Here is a 16269-nt window from a genome sequence, read left to right as displayed (position 1 = left end):
ACCAGATTAAGTTCCTTGTCCTGAGCCCCTTGTTCTCCACAGAACCAGATTAAGTTCCTTGTCCTGAGCCCCTTGTTCTCCACAGAACCAGATTAAGTTCTTTGTCCTGAGCCTCTTGTTCTCCACAGAACCAGATTAAGTTCCTTGTCCTGAGCCCCTTGTTCTCCACAGAACCAGATTAAGTTCCTTGTCCTGAGCCCCTTGTTCTCCACAGAACCAGATTAAGTTCCTTGTCCTGAGCCCCTTGTTCTCCACTGAGCCAGATCACATTCCTTGTCCTGAATGCTTTGTTTCCTCTAGAGCCAGATAACATTTCTTGTCCTCAGTGCCTTGTTCTCCAAAAAAAACAGATTAAGTTCCTTGTCCTGAGCCTCTTGTTTACCACAGAGCCATATTATATCCTTTTTCCTCAGTGCCTTATTGGCCACGGAGCCAGATTACTGTTCATTAATAGGGACCAGTGGCCATTGTGCTGCTGCCTGATTCCTTTGAGGAAAAGGATGAATCTGTGTCGGTTGTTTTTGATATCGCTATAAGTGGCTTGGTAATTAGAGGCCAGTTGGAGGGCAGCAGGTAGCGTAATGAGCTCTTGGATTTAAGCCAGCCGCTTATGCTCTGCATTGCAGGCTCCTAGAGCAAGAGCTGCTGGGCCGCCTCAGTAGGCCACTGCATGCACAGGGAAGGGCCTGGCTAAATAGGCCATCTTTGCCCCAGTTTTTCTGCATTCACTGCAGCCGTAAGCAGCTGAAGTACATCGACTTCTCATTCCTTGATCCCTCAGGTGTAATTACGCTGATCCTTCCACCAAAGGAGTAGCAAAACAGGGAGAAAATTTCTGCTGATGATTTGAGTTAACCGAAATGTTACATTGTTTTATTTATATGTGACCTCCAGTGAGCCCGCACCCCTGTTTTTGTGTGCCCCCCATGGCTGCTAGCCCTCAGCATTCCTGCAGACTCGCCCCGTGCCTCTTCTGCGTTGTCAGCCAGAGACAAAGGCTCTTTAATGCCATCTTCTGCCATACTCGTCATTCACTCTCACACCAAACACAATTTAAAAGCTTTGCAGCCTTGACTCTGTGACCAATCAATGTCTGTATCTCTTAAAGTGCCTCAAAAAAAAGGGAAACTCCTATTGTGCTTTTGTGCTTTTGACTTCCCGATGAGCTGTATTCGTTATTTGTTGTTTGATCTCCCTGAGGACTATAGCGAAAAGTGTGCATATATCTCTAATGTGAGCATGAAGGTCTTTGCTTTAAACCTGTCAGTGGTTCTTAGCCCCCTTTTTACTGGCAGATGGCCACATGTTCAGGTTGAAAGGCAGAGAAATGCAGTGGGCAGGGTCAAGAAATAATTGCTCCAAGTAACTTTGGTAGACTGAAAACCCTCCATGTGGTAGTGGCCCATCAGAACCAGGGGTGAGAAACATTGCTGTAACATACAGGTACGGTGAATACAATGTAACCATCTCTCCATCTCTGCACATGAGGACCCATAGGAGCATCGCTGGATGGTGTGGGTCAGCCGACAGCCGACCTGTCCCTCAGCCCCTCAACAGAGAGTTCCCCGGGATCCTACCAAGAGAACGTCCTGACCAGAGAGGACAGGGAGGGTGACAGGAAACAGCAGAGGAAGAAGAAGAAGAGGAGAACCAAGGAGGAGATATGTGATGTTGGGGAGGATTGGGGTCCGGAACAGTGGAACCAGGGAGAAGACACCTTTCCATTTGATAGCCCAGACCAGTCCCCACTGAGGGGAGCAGGGTGGCAGTGTGAGGAGGGGGGTAGAGGTGGAGTCAGGGTTAAGAAGGGCAAAGTCAGAAAGAAGATTCCAGATGTGTGGGATATTTTTCCGGAGTCTTCTTTACCCTCTGCAGCCACTGTTCCCAAGATAGATCCTGCAGGGCTCACCTTGAACTCCAGTCTTCAGACCATGGAGAGCCCCAGCCATGTCGCCATGGAAACCCTGGACACTGTTCTGCTGAACGCAGAGGAGGAGCTGTCATCTGATACTCCCCCTTCTCCTACCAAGGATCTGCCAAACCTCTCACCTGGTTCCCACTCAGCAAATAAGGCTGCTTCATCACCGAAACAGACCACCAATCAGGACAGTGTCTTCCCTGAATCCCTTCTCATAAATGCAGGTGAGCCCAGTCAGTTGAGGCACCAAGATGACGACACGTTCCTTCTGCTCCCTGGTGTTAGCACTGACGCTATAGCTCAGCCAGTTAAGCAGGATTGCCATCCCATCCCTACAAGTCCTCAGCCTGAGAGTGCAGTGAATGCCATTACAGCTGCCGCAGAGAACACCTCCAGTGTCAGCACTGTGAAACCCCCTCCCTCAGATGGCCCCGCTTTGATCTCAATGCCATCTCACCCTGCTGTGTCCCCAGTGTCTAGTCCTGTGCCCCCCCAGGCTCTGCCTGTCATGGAGGAAACAGCCCCCATGTCCTCAAAAGTGCTCACTGCAGGTGTCACTGTAGATCCTAACAATGCACTGGCCTTATCTTGTGAGGTTGCTTTAGCTCCTGAAGACGATCCCTTCAAGTTACCACATCACCAGGAGCCTCCTCCCCCTAGTGTCCCAAGCCCTATGAGCCCTGCCCAGTCCACTCCCTCTCCTAAGAAGTCATCTAGAAAGAAGAGTTCCACCTCCCCGAAATCCCCAGGTCCAACCATCCCAGTCCCTACCCCTGCATCCCCAGTCACTCCAAGTGTTACCTCCACCTCCCGGAGCCCCCCACTGGTCACTGCGGCTTCCACACCTGCCCCTGCCACACCTGTAGTGAGCTCAGGCCTGAACCCCTCAGCCCCGCCGTTTTTCCCTAATTCTGTGGAGTATCATCAGTCCCACCTGCAGGACTGTGACCAGAAGCAGGGCCAGGCCGGACCCTTTGTACTGGAAGGTTGGTGACACCCTGCGAATCGCATGGTGTGGTGCAAGCTTGGGCCGGCACTCTTAAAAGCGTCAATTAACTTCCGCTGCGCTGCATCTGTACTGTATAGTATAGAATGTGTCTGCGGATCTGGGGTTTGCTTTTTCAGGCTTGGGAGTGGATCTGATTTTTTGCTGCCTTTCCCATAATGCACTTCTGGCTTGGTAGTGTTTGATTAACCATGGAGTCGAAAACAGACTAATCAAGATTTGATTCGGCTTTTTCAACTTAATGGCTTATTTAAAGCTGTACTAAAACGTTCACCGCCTTATAACACCCTACTGCTGATTCTTTCATCAAATGTCGGTAACATGGTTTAATCAAAATGAATACTGTTTATTCATTTGAAACCCATTATTTGCAGCATGTAAAAATAATCTCTCTTGTTTCTTGTTCCATACATTTCCCACCCCACCCTTTCTGCCACCGACGATGGATGATCAAAATAGGTAAGTTAGTCGATTTTCTTGCTGATTTGTCCTTGACAGCGTGGTTAGGGTGCGATGGCAGTAGCCTGTGTCTGTGGGTTGGACATAGGTAGTGTCCCAAATATTGTTAGTTGAACTCTTAGGAATGCCAGATAAAGTGTAAATAAACAATGAAATTTATTTATTTTATTATTGATTTTTTAAATCGAGTTTTATTTTCATTGATTTTTACCTTTCAGGACCTTCAGTTTTAAGTGGTTTAGAATAGAACTTTGAGCTCCCATTATGTCTGTCGATAGTCTGCGTTTGTAAAATGTATGTCAAGATGAATGATGACTCCTGCAAACCGTATTTACCTTCGGGTACTAAAAACGTAACCTGAACCAAATAACTTGTTGCGTTTAAGGTCCTGCAGTTTAAATGGATTTTACTTTCATTCACTTACGTTTAGCCCAGACTACAGACAAGTTATCCAGCTAAGCTAGAAATCCTGCTTCCTGAAACAGGTCCCTGAAGTTTAATGTGCAGGCGGTTACATACAGCTATGGAAGAAATTAAGAAATTTAATAATAAGCATTTAATTTTTTTTGCAAATTCAAGCCTGCCTGTTCCCTGCTTCTCATTGGTGAAGGGCTTCTTCCTTGGTTTATAGATCTCCAGTCTTGTTTCTAGGAACCTGTTAGGGATTACCTTGCAATGCACTTCACACCACTTAATGTTTTTGAAGGTCACTTGAGGTCATCCTCCAGTTTATGAGGCACTGCCGAATAGGTTGACAATTGCTTCTGCCCTCTACCTGGCTGGTTTTTGGTCATTCCCAGTGTCTCCTGCTTCACCTTATTCTTGTATACTGCTGTCTTAGACACTTTGAGCTTGGAAGCAGCCTGTCGTGCAGTGTAGCCTTCTGCCAGCAGAACCAGGATTAAACCAGAATTTTAAAATGTAATTTTAAAAAAAATATATAGAGTGGTCTCGATATTTTTTCCAGAGCTGTATATGTAAATATCAGGGAAGAGCAAGTGCTGTGAATTCTCGCTGATGATTGTGGGGATTTCCCCCTGTTTGGTTGCAATTGTGTACTTTATTCCAGGAAGTCCCTTATAAAACAGGGAGGTGGCTGTAACGCTCCAGAGTAGCAGGGCAGGCATGGGAAAGGACTCCCCCCACTAGACTCCTCTCTATCCCCCATTTGTCTCCACAAGCCGTGCTGTGCTGGAGTCATATTAAACCTCGTAGGAAACCTCTGTACTGTCGCAGCACTGAATGTACAGGAAGGGGCTCTGTCCTGTCATTAATGTGTGTGCTGGACTCATATTAAACCTTGTAGGAAACCTCTGTACTGTCGCAGCACTGAATGTACAGGAAGGGGCTCTGTCCTGTCATTAATGTGTGTGCTGGACTCATATTAAACCTTGTAGGAAACCTCTGTACTGTCGCAGCACTGAATGTACAGGAAGGGGCTCTGTCCTGTCATTAATGTGTGTGCTGGACTCATATTAAACCTCGTAGGAAAGCTCTGTACTGTCGCAGCACTGAATGTACAGGAAGGGGCTCTGTCCTGTCATTAATGTGTGTGCTGGACTCATATTAAACCTCGTAGGAAACCTCTGTACTGTCGCAGCACTGAATGTACAGGAAGGGGCTCTGTCCTGTCATTAATGTGTGTGCTGGACTCATATTAAACCTCGTAGGAAACCTCTGTACTGTCGCAGCACTGAATGTACAGGAAGGGGCTCTGTCCTGTCATTAATGTGTGTGCTGGACTCATATTAAACCTCGTAGGAAACCTCTGTACTGTCGCAGCACTGAATGTACAGGAAGGGGCTCTGTCCTGTCATTAATGTGTGTGCTGGACTCATATTAAACCTCGTAGGAAAGCTGTGTACTGTCACAGCACTGAATGTAAGGAAGGGGCTCTGTCCTGTCATTAATGTGTGTGCTGGACTCGTATTAAACGTCGTAGGAAACCTCTGTACTGTCGCAGCACTGAATGTACAGGAAGGGGCTCTGTCCTGTCATTAATGTGTGTGCTGGACTCGTATTAAACCTCGTAGGAAACCTCTGTACTGTCGCAGCACTGAATGTACAGGAAGGGGCTCTGTCCTGTCATTAATGTGTGTGCTGGACTCATATTAAACCTCGTAGGAAACCTCTGTACTGTCGCAGCACTGAATGTACAGGAAGGGGCTCATTCCCGTGCATCCCAGTGTCACCTATAATTGAGTGTGCTGTGATTTAATAGGGAGCCATGTTTCGTTTTTCATTTAATATTTATTATGAAGATGGCAGCTATGAAATGTTGCCATACGTCCATATTGCCTGGGGACAGCAATTTAGCTGCGGTTCTGCAAACTCTGCCTCTTTATTGTATTTGCTGGTGAATGTAATGAGCTTGAAAATCCATCCTCAGTTGTTTTATCAAGTTAGTCATTGACTGTGGTGGTTCATCTTAATTACCAGTAATTATTTCTTAACTAAAAGATCCTAGAGAATGAGCAGGCTGTGTGGATTGTGGAGTGGTTTGATGAAGTCCCACTGTGCTCGTCCAGCAGAGAATGGGCTGGGGGGGCCAGGGGCTGCTGCCCGATTCCAGGGATGGTGGAAAAGGAGAGGGTCATGGAGTGTGAGTCGCAGTGTGAGGGGTGCAATGGAGAGGCACAAAGTGTTCAGTGAGCTTCCTGCCTCTCACTGAGCCCCTGTGTACAGAGCGCTTCCTGCCTCTCACTGAGGCTGTGTGTACAGAGCGCTTCCTGCCTCTCACTGAGCCCGTGTATACAGAGCGCTTCCTGCCTCTCACTGAGGCTGTGTGTACAGAGCACTTCCTGCCTCTCACTGAGGCCGTGTGCACAGAGCACTTCCTGCCTCTCACTGAGGCTGTGTGCACAGAGCACTTCCTGCCTCTCACTGAGGCCGTGTGCACAGAGCACTTCCTGCCTTTCACTGAGACCGTGTGCACAGAGCACTTCCTGCCTCTCACTGAGGCCGTGTGCACAGAACACTTCCTGCCTCTCACTGAGGCCGTGTGCACAGAGCACTTCCTGCCTCTCACTGAGGCCGTGTGTACAGAGCACTTCCTGCCTCTCACTGAGCCCGTGTGTACAGAGCACTTCCTGCCTCTCACTGAAGCTGTGTGTACAGAGCACTTCCTGCCTCTCACTGAGCCCGTGTGTACAGAGCACTTCCTGCCTCTCACTGAGCCCGTGTGTACAGAGCACTTCCTGCCTCTCACTGAGCCCGTGTGTACAGAGCACTTCCTGCCTCTCACTGAGCCCGTGTGTACAGTGAGCTTCCTGCCTCTCACTGAGCCCGTGTGTACAGAGCACTTCCTGCCTCTCACTGAGGCTGTGTGCACAGAGCACTTCCTGCCTCTCACTGCGCCCGTGTGCATAGAGCACTTCCTGCCTCTCACTGAGCCCGTGTGCATAGGGCACTTCCTGCCTCTCACTGAGCCCGTGTGTACAGAGCACTTCCTGCCTCTCACTGAGCCCGTGTGTACAGAGCACTTCCTGCCTCTCACTGAGCCCGTGTGTACAGTGAGCTTCCTGCCTCTCACTGAGCCCGTGTGTACAGAACACTTCCTGCCTCTCACTGAGGCCGTGTGCACAGAGCACTTCCTGCCTCTCACTGAGGCTGTGTGCACAGAGCACTTCCTGCCTCTCACTGAGCCCGTGTGCATAGAGCACTTCCTGCCTCTCACTGAGCGCGTGTGCATAGAGCACTTCCTGCCTCTCACTGAGGCCGTGTGCATAGAGCACTTCCTGCCTCTCACTGAGGCCGTGTGCACAGAGCACTTCCTGCCTCTCACTGAGGCCGTGTGTACAGAGCACTTCCTGCCTCTCACTGAGCCCGTGTGTACAGTGAGCTTTTTGCCTCTCACTGAGCCCGTGTGTACAGAGCACTTCCTGCCTCTCACTGAGCCCGTGTGTACAGTGAGCTTCCTGCCTCTCACTGAGCCCGTGTGTACAGAGCACTTCCTGCCTCTCACTGAGCCCGTGTGTACAGAGCACTTCCTGCCTCTCACTGAGCCCGTGTGTACAGAGCACTTCCTGCCTCTCACTGAGCCCGTGTGTACAGAGCACTTCCTGCCTCTCACTGCGCCCGTGTGTACAGAGCGCTTCCTGCCTCTCACTGCGCCCGTGTGTACAGAGCACTTCCTGCCTCTCACTGCGCCCGTGTGTACAGAGCACTTCCTGCCTCTCACTGAGCCCGTGTGCATAGAGCACTTCCTGCCTCTCACTGAGGCCGTGTGCACAGAGCACTTCCTGCCTCTCACTGAGGCCGTGTGTACAGAGCACTTCCTGCCTCTCACTGAGCCCGTGTGTACAGAGCACTTCCTGCCTCTCACTGAGCCCGTGTGTACAGAGCACTTCCTGCCTCTCACTGAGCCCGTGTGTACAGAGCACTTCCTGCCTCTCACTGAGCCCGTGTGTACAGAGCGCTTCCTGCCTCTCACTGAGCCCGTGTGTACAGAGCGCTTCCTGCCTCTCACTGCGCCCGTGTGTACAGAGCACTTCCTGCCTCTCACTGCGCCCGTGTGTACAGAGCACTTCCTGCCTCTCACTGAGCCCGTGTGTACAGAGCACTTCCTGCCCCTCACTGCGCCCGTGTGTACAGAGCACTTCCTGCCTCTCACTGAGCCCGTGTGTACAGAGCACTTCCTGCCCCTCACTGCGCCCGTGTGTACAGAGCGCTTCCTGCCTCTCACTGCGCCCGTGTGCACAGAGCACTTCCTGCCTCTCACTGAGCCCGTGTGCATAGAGCACTTCCTGCCTCTCACTGAGCGCGTGTGCATAGAGCACTTCCTGCCTCTCACTGAGGCCGTGTGCATAGAGCACTTCCTGCCTCTCACTGAGGCCGTGTGCACAGAGCACTTCCTGCCTCTCACTGAGGCCGTGTGTACAGAGCACTTCCTGCCTCTCACTGAGCCCGTGTGTACAGTGAGCTTTTTGCCTCTCACTGAGCCCGTGTGTACAGAGCACTTCCTGCCTCTCACTGAGCCCGTGTGTACAGTGAGCTTCCTGCCTCTCACTGAGCCCGTGTGTACAGAGCACTTCCTGCCTCTCACTGAGCCCGTGTGTACAGAGCACTTCCTGCCTCTCACTGAGCCCGTGTGTACAGAGCACTTCCTGCCTCTCACTGAGCCCGTGTGTACAGAGCACTTCCTGCCTCTCACTGCGCCCGTGTGTACAGAGCGCTTCCTGCCTCTCACTGCGCCCGTGTGTACAGAGCACTTCCTGCCTCTCACTGCGCCCGTGTGTACAGAGCACTTCCTGCCTCTCACTGAGCCCGTGTGCATAGAGCACTTCCTGCCTCTCACTGAGGCCGTGTGCACAGAGCACTTCCTGCCTCTCACTGAGGCCGTGTGTACAGAGCACTTCCTGCCTCTCACTGAGCCCGTGTGTACAGAGCACTTCCTGCCTCTCACTGAGCCCGTGTGTACAGAGCGCTTCCTGCCTCTCACTGCGCCCGTGTGTACAGAGCACTTCCTGCCTCTCACTGCGCCCGTGTGTACAGTGAGCTTCCTGCCTCTCACTGCGCCCGTGTGTACAGAGCACTTCCTGCCTCTCACTGAGCCCGTGTGTACAGAGCACTTCCTGCCTCTCACTGCGCCCGTGTGTACAGAGCGCTTCCTGCCTCTCACTGCGCCCGTGTGTACAGAGCACTTCCTGCCTCTCACTGCGCCCGTGTGTACAGAGCACTTTCTGTCGTTCTCAGCTCTTCTGCCTCACCCACAGTGTTGGTGTATTCAGATGGAATTTCATACGTCAGCAGTGAGGAAGTGTCCTGACCTCAATCGTTACCCAGCAGCTTCTGTGCCTTTGCCTGACTGCTAATGCAGACAGCCCCCCCCCCCCCCCCTGCTGCCTCTGTCCTTGCTCCATGCTGCCTACATCTCATATATCTTTCACAGGTGACTCTTTCTTCTTTCAACCCATTACACAAGATGAGAGCAGTGCTTTCTTTTTATAGATGGGTTTTTTTTTTTTTTGGGGGGGGGGGGGGGGGGGGTCCCTTCATGGAAGTGTGCAGCTTTAATTACCGCACCCTCATTTTTCTGAACCGACTGGCATAACTCAGCATGCCGGCAGCCAGTCGCGTCGTCTTTCGGGGTGGGGGGTCCCTTGGGCCCGGGCAGAGGTCTCCATTGCACAGAAAGGATAACCAAAGCTTTACAGGGCTGCGCATTCGGGGCTTGCTGCTGTGCTTTTGAGAATCCTATTGCGTCAGTCATTGAATTATTGAATTATTGAATTATTGTATTGTATAGGCAAATACAAGTCATCGAAGAAAGTTTATAAATCAGAATATTTGCTGAAGCAGGGTAAATACCTTGAAGAATGGCAGTACAGACAGGCACCCCCGGGGGCTCGAGGCAGCCATCTGTAAGCCATGACATCACAGCGGCATGTCGGTCCTCGTCCCCTTTTGGCCTGTCTGTGGCTGTGTCCACCTGCTTGTCTCTGAGATCCTGCCAGATAAAGGCTCGCAAGTGTGCTTCCTCAAAACGAGGAGAGAGGAACACTGACGAAGATCATAGGCTCCTCCCAAGGTGCTTCAGCCCCATTCCCACCCTTCATAATCTGCTCTTGTCTCACGTATTCTCACAGTGTCCTCACACTGTGAAATATTCTATTTCGTTAGGTTACTTACTTATGGTTAAAGTTAGGGCTGGGTAGCGGTTATGGTTGTCATTGTTGGGATTAGGATTATGCACATAGAAATGGATGGAGAGTCCCTATAAAGATATGAATATGTGGACTTTGTGTGTGTGTTCTAATGAGGGAAGGGTCTTCTGCTTTTGGTGACAGGGTTCTAAAGAGGGAAGGGTCATCTGCTTTTGATGACAGGGTTCTAATGAGGGAAGGGTCATCTGCTTTTGATGACAGGGTTCTAATGAGGGAAGGGTCTTCTGCTTTTGGTGACCGGGTTCTAATGAGGGATGGGTCATCTGCTTTTGATGACAGGGTTCTAATGAGGGAAGGGTCATCTGCTTTTGATGACAGGGTTCTAATGAGGGAAGGATCATCTGCTTTTGATGACAGGGTTCTAAAGAGGGAAGGGTCATCTGCTTTTGATGACAGGGTTCTAATGAGGGAAGGGTCATCTGCTTTTGATGACAGGGTTCTAAAGAGGGAAGGGTCATCTGCTTTTGATGACAGGGTTCTAATGAGGGAAGGGTCATCTGCTTTTGATGACAGGGTTCTAATGAGGGAAGGATCATCTGCTTTTGATGACAGGGTTCTAATGAGGGAAGGGTCATCTGCTTTTGATGACAGGGTTCTAATGAGGGAAGGGTCATCTGCTTTTGATGACAGGGTTCTAATGAGGGAAGGGTCATCTGCTTTTGATGACAGGGTTCTAATGAGGGAAGGATCATCTGCTTTTGATGACAGGGTTCTAATGAGGGAAGGGTCATCTGCTTTTGATGACAGGGTTCTAAAGAGGGAAGGGTCATCTGCTTTTGATGACAGGGTTCTAATGAGGGAAGGGTCATCTGCTTTTGATGACAGGGTTTCTAATTCATGTTGTGATGGAAGGTCAGTTTTCTTGCAAGAGACAGACCTTCATACAAACTGTCTTGGATGGCTGTACTTGAAGGGGTGGAGTGATAGGGTTCTGTCTGGTTTCCATGGTAACTAAGCAGCCGATGTTGCCTAGACAGCAAGGAAAGCTACTGATGACAACGGCGGATGTGCGTGACTGTGATATGCATCGTCCCTCGCTGTCTGTCATAGATACACAGATAAATGAGTAACCACCACACAAGCTCTTTGTACCACACGCGGACCGGACACAACACCCCCCCACCCCCCGCAACACTTAACACTTACTTAATGACACATTCTTTAATTTAGGCCTAAATGTACGATAGCCGACAGTACATTGAGTCATGGGACTGCAACATAACAGTTCAATGAAACAATAGAATTTTGATTCTGCGTTTTACTTTTATTGATGTCCACTGTAACCTGCAGTCTGCAGTGTAAGCGGGGAAGTTACAGTGTGTCGTTCCAGCCCTCTGCTGTCCCTCAGCTTTTCTCAAACTCGACACTCCATCTTTCAGAAATGTATATACAATATACAGTAGCATGTCCTCTGACAGCAGAACTAAAACCACACCTTTTAATCAAGTGCCTATTTTATGAAAATTGTTTTTATGGTCATTGGTTGAGAGAAAAAAAAAAGTTTAGTTCTTATTTAATAATGACAGTTTTAGCATTTAAGATGTAGATTTGAATTCAACTGTCTGGAGACACTGCTACATGCGTGTTTGCTTGGTTTTCATTCAGGTATCAGTCTTTTGTGGTGCAGTGACACATATAAAAAGATATGCGTCCGTATAAAAAGACGGTCAGAATCCCAGGGTGAATCTCAATATGCATATTAACCATACTTATGTTTTTGTGTATTCGTTTTATGTCCTCTTTCACTGCTGAAGACCAGTTCCAATACTCAAAAACACAAGTACAGAGGACGGTAAAAATCCCTGCGTATTGGTTTTGCCTTATCCCAAATATCAAGGATGTGTCGGTTGCATCCTGGCCAAACGAGACCAATCCCATGATTCATTGTGCCCCAAGGTCATTCTAGGAAGTCAAGTTGGCACGATCGGTCTTGCCAAGACCACAAGTACGGTCTTTGCGTTCTTGGTATTGAGAAACACCCCCAGTCTTTATTAATGACAGATGTACAGTAAAAACCTCCATTTAATTTCTGTAGTGGACAGTGTAATGTTGCGAGTACAGTTTTCACCATAGAAATTAGTGGAGAGTCCCCACAAAGATATAATTGCAAACATGTGGGGTGGGGGGGGGGGGGTGTGTGTGACAGAAAGCACACATAGCAGAATCATATTTTTCCAAGAAAAAGGAAAATCAAAACCTATTTCTAAATATTCTTCATTTAGGATTATGTTTCATCATTCTATTGTGAAACATCTGTATCAAACATCCCTTATTTAGTATTTATAACTAAAGAAATCATAAAATTAGAATTTTCTTTGTGTCCATGTCAGCAAGGTTTTCTAGAGTGGTTGATTCAGCATGTTTAGCAGTACAGCAGACGTGACAGGTTGTGAACACACAAAGCAATGGAAAGTTTCAAGAGCTCCAGCCAGGCTGGGTATATCAAAATATCAGTGCATAGACAAACGAACGGTGGACAGCAGGGTCTGGCAGTGGTGTTTCAGGCCTCGTCCACACACACACAGGTATTTTTTAAAACGTCCACATGCAAGCGGCGTTTTAGGTCATTGACAACTCAGCTTTTGCAAAACTCCGTCCAGGGTGAAGATCTTCAGAAGCTCCATTTTCAGTGCCGACGTGTACACAGGAAAAACAAAGTTTTTGGCTTGTAACGTCAGAGCGTGTACCGTTATCTACTTTGAAGACAGAGTGTGTGCCGTTCGCTTTTTACATTAGATGTTTTTAGCATTTTCATGAGGACGGAGATTTTTTAAAGACTTATGAAAAAAAACTTATTTAAAAATTTTAAGAAATATGTGCCCTGCCTTGTCCTATGTGCATGTGTGTTTATGTTTGTTCATATCATTATTTAATATTTTAAGTTAAAATGTCGCATATTATTTTTTTTGATGTTGCCCATCTCTATATCATATCAAAATCCGTGTGTACAAGAAAGGGAGTACTGCTGCTCATACTCTGGAAAAAAATTAGATTGGATGCATCCTTATGTATATAAGATATTTTTAAAATGATAGCTAGTGCTGAATGAAAAAATGATTGTATTCCGTTATAAGCACAGAATTGGGTGTTATGTGGAAAGGGCTATGTTTATCCGAAGCCTGACAAAATAAGGAAGATGTTTGCATGCATGATGTACAAAAGTGTTTCACGATTTTTCTGCCTTTGGCTGAGGAACAGCCGTTCCTGTCATTGATGGAAATTTGGTGTTAATGATACATGGAATCTAAATAGCGTGTCTGTATGTTTTGTTAGAATGTATGCAAAGATTTCAACTCGTTTGAAATCGAAAATTCAGCTCTCTGAATTTGCTCCATCAATAGGGATACGCCGTTGTGGTTCACTTGCCCGTAGATTGAAAATAAATCCAATGTTGGCAGACTCAGTCACCTAGAGGCTACACATAAATTTTGAAAATAATCATCTCAAAACTAGGGCAATTCCAGACTATAACGGTAATTTCAGACGGTTGAACCATCTGCCTGGGCTCTAACCCGCCTCTACCATTAGGAGACTATGGCCTAAACATTTTTGATCTTTTTACTGGAATGTTTTGACATTTAATGTTAAATTATAATTAGCACAGGACCGAAATGGCCGAAATATGTTATTTATTTAAGTGTATTGCATAAATGTAGGACTTTTTGTATAGTGCGTTTCCTTTACAGATTTTATTTTGTTATTATTGTTTTAATACAAAGATTAGTGCTAATTAGATTTAAATTTTTGTGATATGTAACATTTTGCAAAAAATTGACCTTTCTTTCACAGCTCCAGTTAAATTTAGTTACTTGCCTGGGAACATGCATTTTCTATCTATTTATCAGTTCATATTTCACTGGAGACATTCCATCTTCCATCTTGCTACCTTCTGTCATACCTACAGATTGAGTCATGCCACATGGCCTGTGGCAAAACTACCTCTGTCTGGGAGTAGAACCACATGACACACATGGAAGGGACATGGAACAAAGTTATTGGAGAAGGGTCAGGAAAATCAGAAACAATGGCAGGAGCTGTTTGGGAATGAAAAAACAAAAGTCAAAATTGGAGTCTGACATGATTTCAGTTCAATTTCAATGTTCAGTTTATTTCACGAGCTATTATCTATGATCTGTAAGTGGTTAACTGTAGCCACTGAGATTCTACACTGCCCCTGACTTCTGCTGCCTGGAGACTTTACTAGTGGATGTCACACTAAGCAAGTCACGCTCTTGGCCATTTATGAAAGTGTTCTTCAATTAAATTCTGTAGGTACTGAAGATAGTTACTGAAGTAGATAATATGGTTTCATCATATTAAAAACCTGGAAGGCCTAATTAAAGGCCTAAACAGTTGCTACACTAGGGGTGCAGTTCAGGTACCACTTTCTTCCTAAACCTGGTTATGATCTTTAGACCTGGTCTTTAATCATATGGATTTTGACCTTTTTTAAAAAAAAAAAACACTGTGTGCAAGTTTTAATATAGATTCATATGGTTTTGACACCAGCTATACAGCCATTGTATGGGCAAGGTACTGGATCTAATTAAAATTTGAGATGGGTCGCCCCAAAATTGAAGCAGCGCCGCATAGTGATAACAAAAGAAAAGGCAGTTGTGACACTTGATCCCGTTAAGACGATAACTCAAAAACTATTCAACTTCGCAGAGGCAGTGTATGGGTGCCAGCCTGGAACTGGCAAAATCTTGAGATAAATTATCCCAAAACTGAAGCAGGTCGCATAGTAATAGCAAAAAGTGCCCTTGATCCTGTTAAGACGATTTATTTTTTTTGCTGGATCTTTCTCAACATTGCAGAGACTGTGTATAGATGCCGAAATGGAAGAGATTCAGTTTTGAGACAGATCATCACAATATTGAAGTGACGCTGCCTAGTGGAAGCAAAGGAAAGGATGAAAGCAGATGACATTTGATCTTGTGAATGTGATAAGTCAAAAAGTATTTGATGAATCTTTTTTCTGGGTCACTGAAACATTATATTGATGAAGATGTATACGTATACCTGGTTTTATTTGCTGACAAATTGCCTGAAAATGAAGCAGTAGTGCTGCGTGGCAGCAAAGGAAGGAAAACAGCAGCTATAGAAGACACTTGATGTTGTGAACGCAGTAACTATAAAAGTATTGTATGAATTTTTACAGACCCATTGTAGGCATGACAAACTGAAAGTGGTCAAAGCCCCAAAATTGAAGCTGCACCACGCAGTGACAGAAAAAAGGGTAGTTTCAGACATTTGATCCTTTGATCACACAATAACTCAAAAAGTATTTGACAGATCTTTTTCAACCTTTGGATACAAATTTTGAGACAAATCCCATTAAAACTGAAGCAATGGCACATAGTGATAACAAAAATAAGAATAAGATGATTAGAGGCGTGTCCTTGCGAATTGGGTCAATCTATTTGTTATTAACCCTCTGGAGTCAACAGCATTGTTAGCGATGCCGCATATCTTTCTCGTGTATTTCAGTTCATAACTTGCTGAAATCTTACTGTAGAAACATGAATAAAACGCTGACTAAATCCGTAAATCTGACATATTTCCAATGAACACTAAGATGAGTTTAATGCCAAAACAAATATCTAAGAATTTTTTTTTTTTGCCAAGAATTAAGTTTATGATATTGGATGAAATGTGTGACCATGCCCCAGTCAGTGAAAGTGTGTTCCCTACCCCTAGACCCCAGAGGGTTAATATACTTATTCTGTTTGAACTTCCATGGATCTTATTGCCACTTCATAAAAGCAGCATATGGATGAAAATATACACCTAAAAATATACACTTGATCAGATCCAAAACTGCAATGACAGAGGGCAGTCGAGACCAAAAATAGCGCTGTTGTGAGAAATCTCTTCCACCGTTCACATTTCCAGCTGATCCATTTAATACTTGTATAAATTGTAGAAAGGTACTTAGTGTGAGGCAATTACAGATGAGATGGGCGGAGCAAGTGACATGTTCTCCAAGGAATACAATGCTTTCATTTCCATAAGCACCTATTCTAGTTGAATTTTTGGTAGACAGTGTAGCAATAGATTTTCAGTGTCTGTATTAAATGATTCACTGCCTTCCTTAAAGGTTACCCTATATTTACCTTTATCTAACCTAATTTTATTGGTCATAGCCTCCTGGAATGCTGGGGAAAATCCAGCTGCCATGAATTCAAACTCAGTCATGTTTTGGGGCACAGTAATTTCTA

At 46.4% G+C, this 16269-nt stretch overlaps 2 protein-coding genes across 11 annotated transcripts in view; one reads left to right on the top strand and one right to left on the bottom strand.

The window, feature by feature from the left end:
• The window catches only part of LOC125740736 (microtubule-associated protein 4-like), a 77625-nt gene that overhangs the window by 28467 nt on the left and 32889 nt on the right, over positions 1–16269 (top strand). For 8 of the 10 annotated variants that reach the window (XR_007397751.1, XR_007397752.1, XM_049012304.1 and 5 more), the window contains exon 4: positions 1489–2904. Coding sequence is in view for 8 of the 10 variants with exons in the window: in XM_049012304.1 (XP_048868261.1) it covers positions 1489–2904 (1416 nt within the window). In the remaining 2 variants the exon portion in view is untranslated. The remainder of the gene's footprint in view (positions 1–1488; positions 2905–16269) is intronic. The other 2 variants (XM_049012298.1, XM_049012306.1) reach the window with 2 other exon arrangements.
• On the bottom strand, positions 5900–9074 carry LOC125740737 (uncharacterized). The gene is made up of 4 exons (XM_049012307.1): positions 9033–9074; positions 8349–8816; positions 7269–7304; positions 5900–6908 (listed from the first exon to the last, which is right to left on the bottom strand). Exons 2-4 carry the CDS (start codon positions 8656–8658, stop codon positions 5977–5979), a joined length of 1278 nt encoding a protein of 425 aa, XP_048868264.1. The 5' UTR covers positions 8659–8816; positions 9033–9074; the 3' UTR covers positions 5900–5976.

The sequence above is a fragment of the Brienomyrus brachyistius genome, chromosome 4 (assembly GCF_023856365.1).
Source record: "Brienomyrus brachyistius isolate T26 chromosome 4, BBRACH_0.4, whole genome shotgun sequence".
NCBI lineage: Eukaryota > Metazoa > Chordata > Actinopteri > Osteoglossiformes > Mormyridae > Brienomyrus > Brienomyrus brachyistius.
This window is presented reverse-complemented; position numbering and strand designations above follow the sequence as displayed.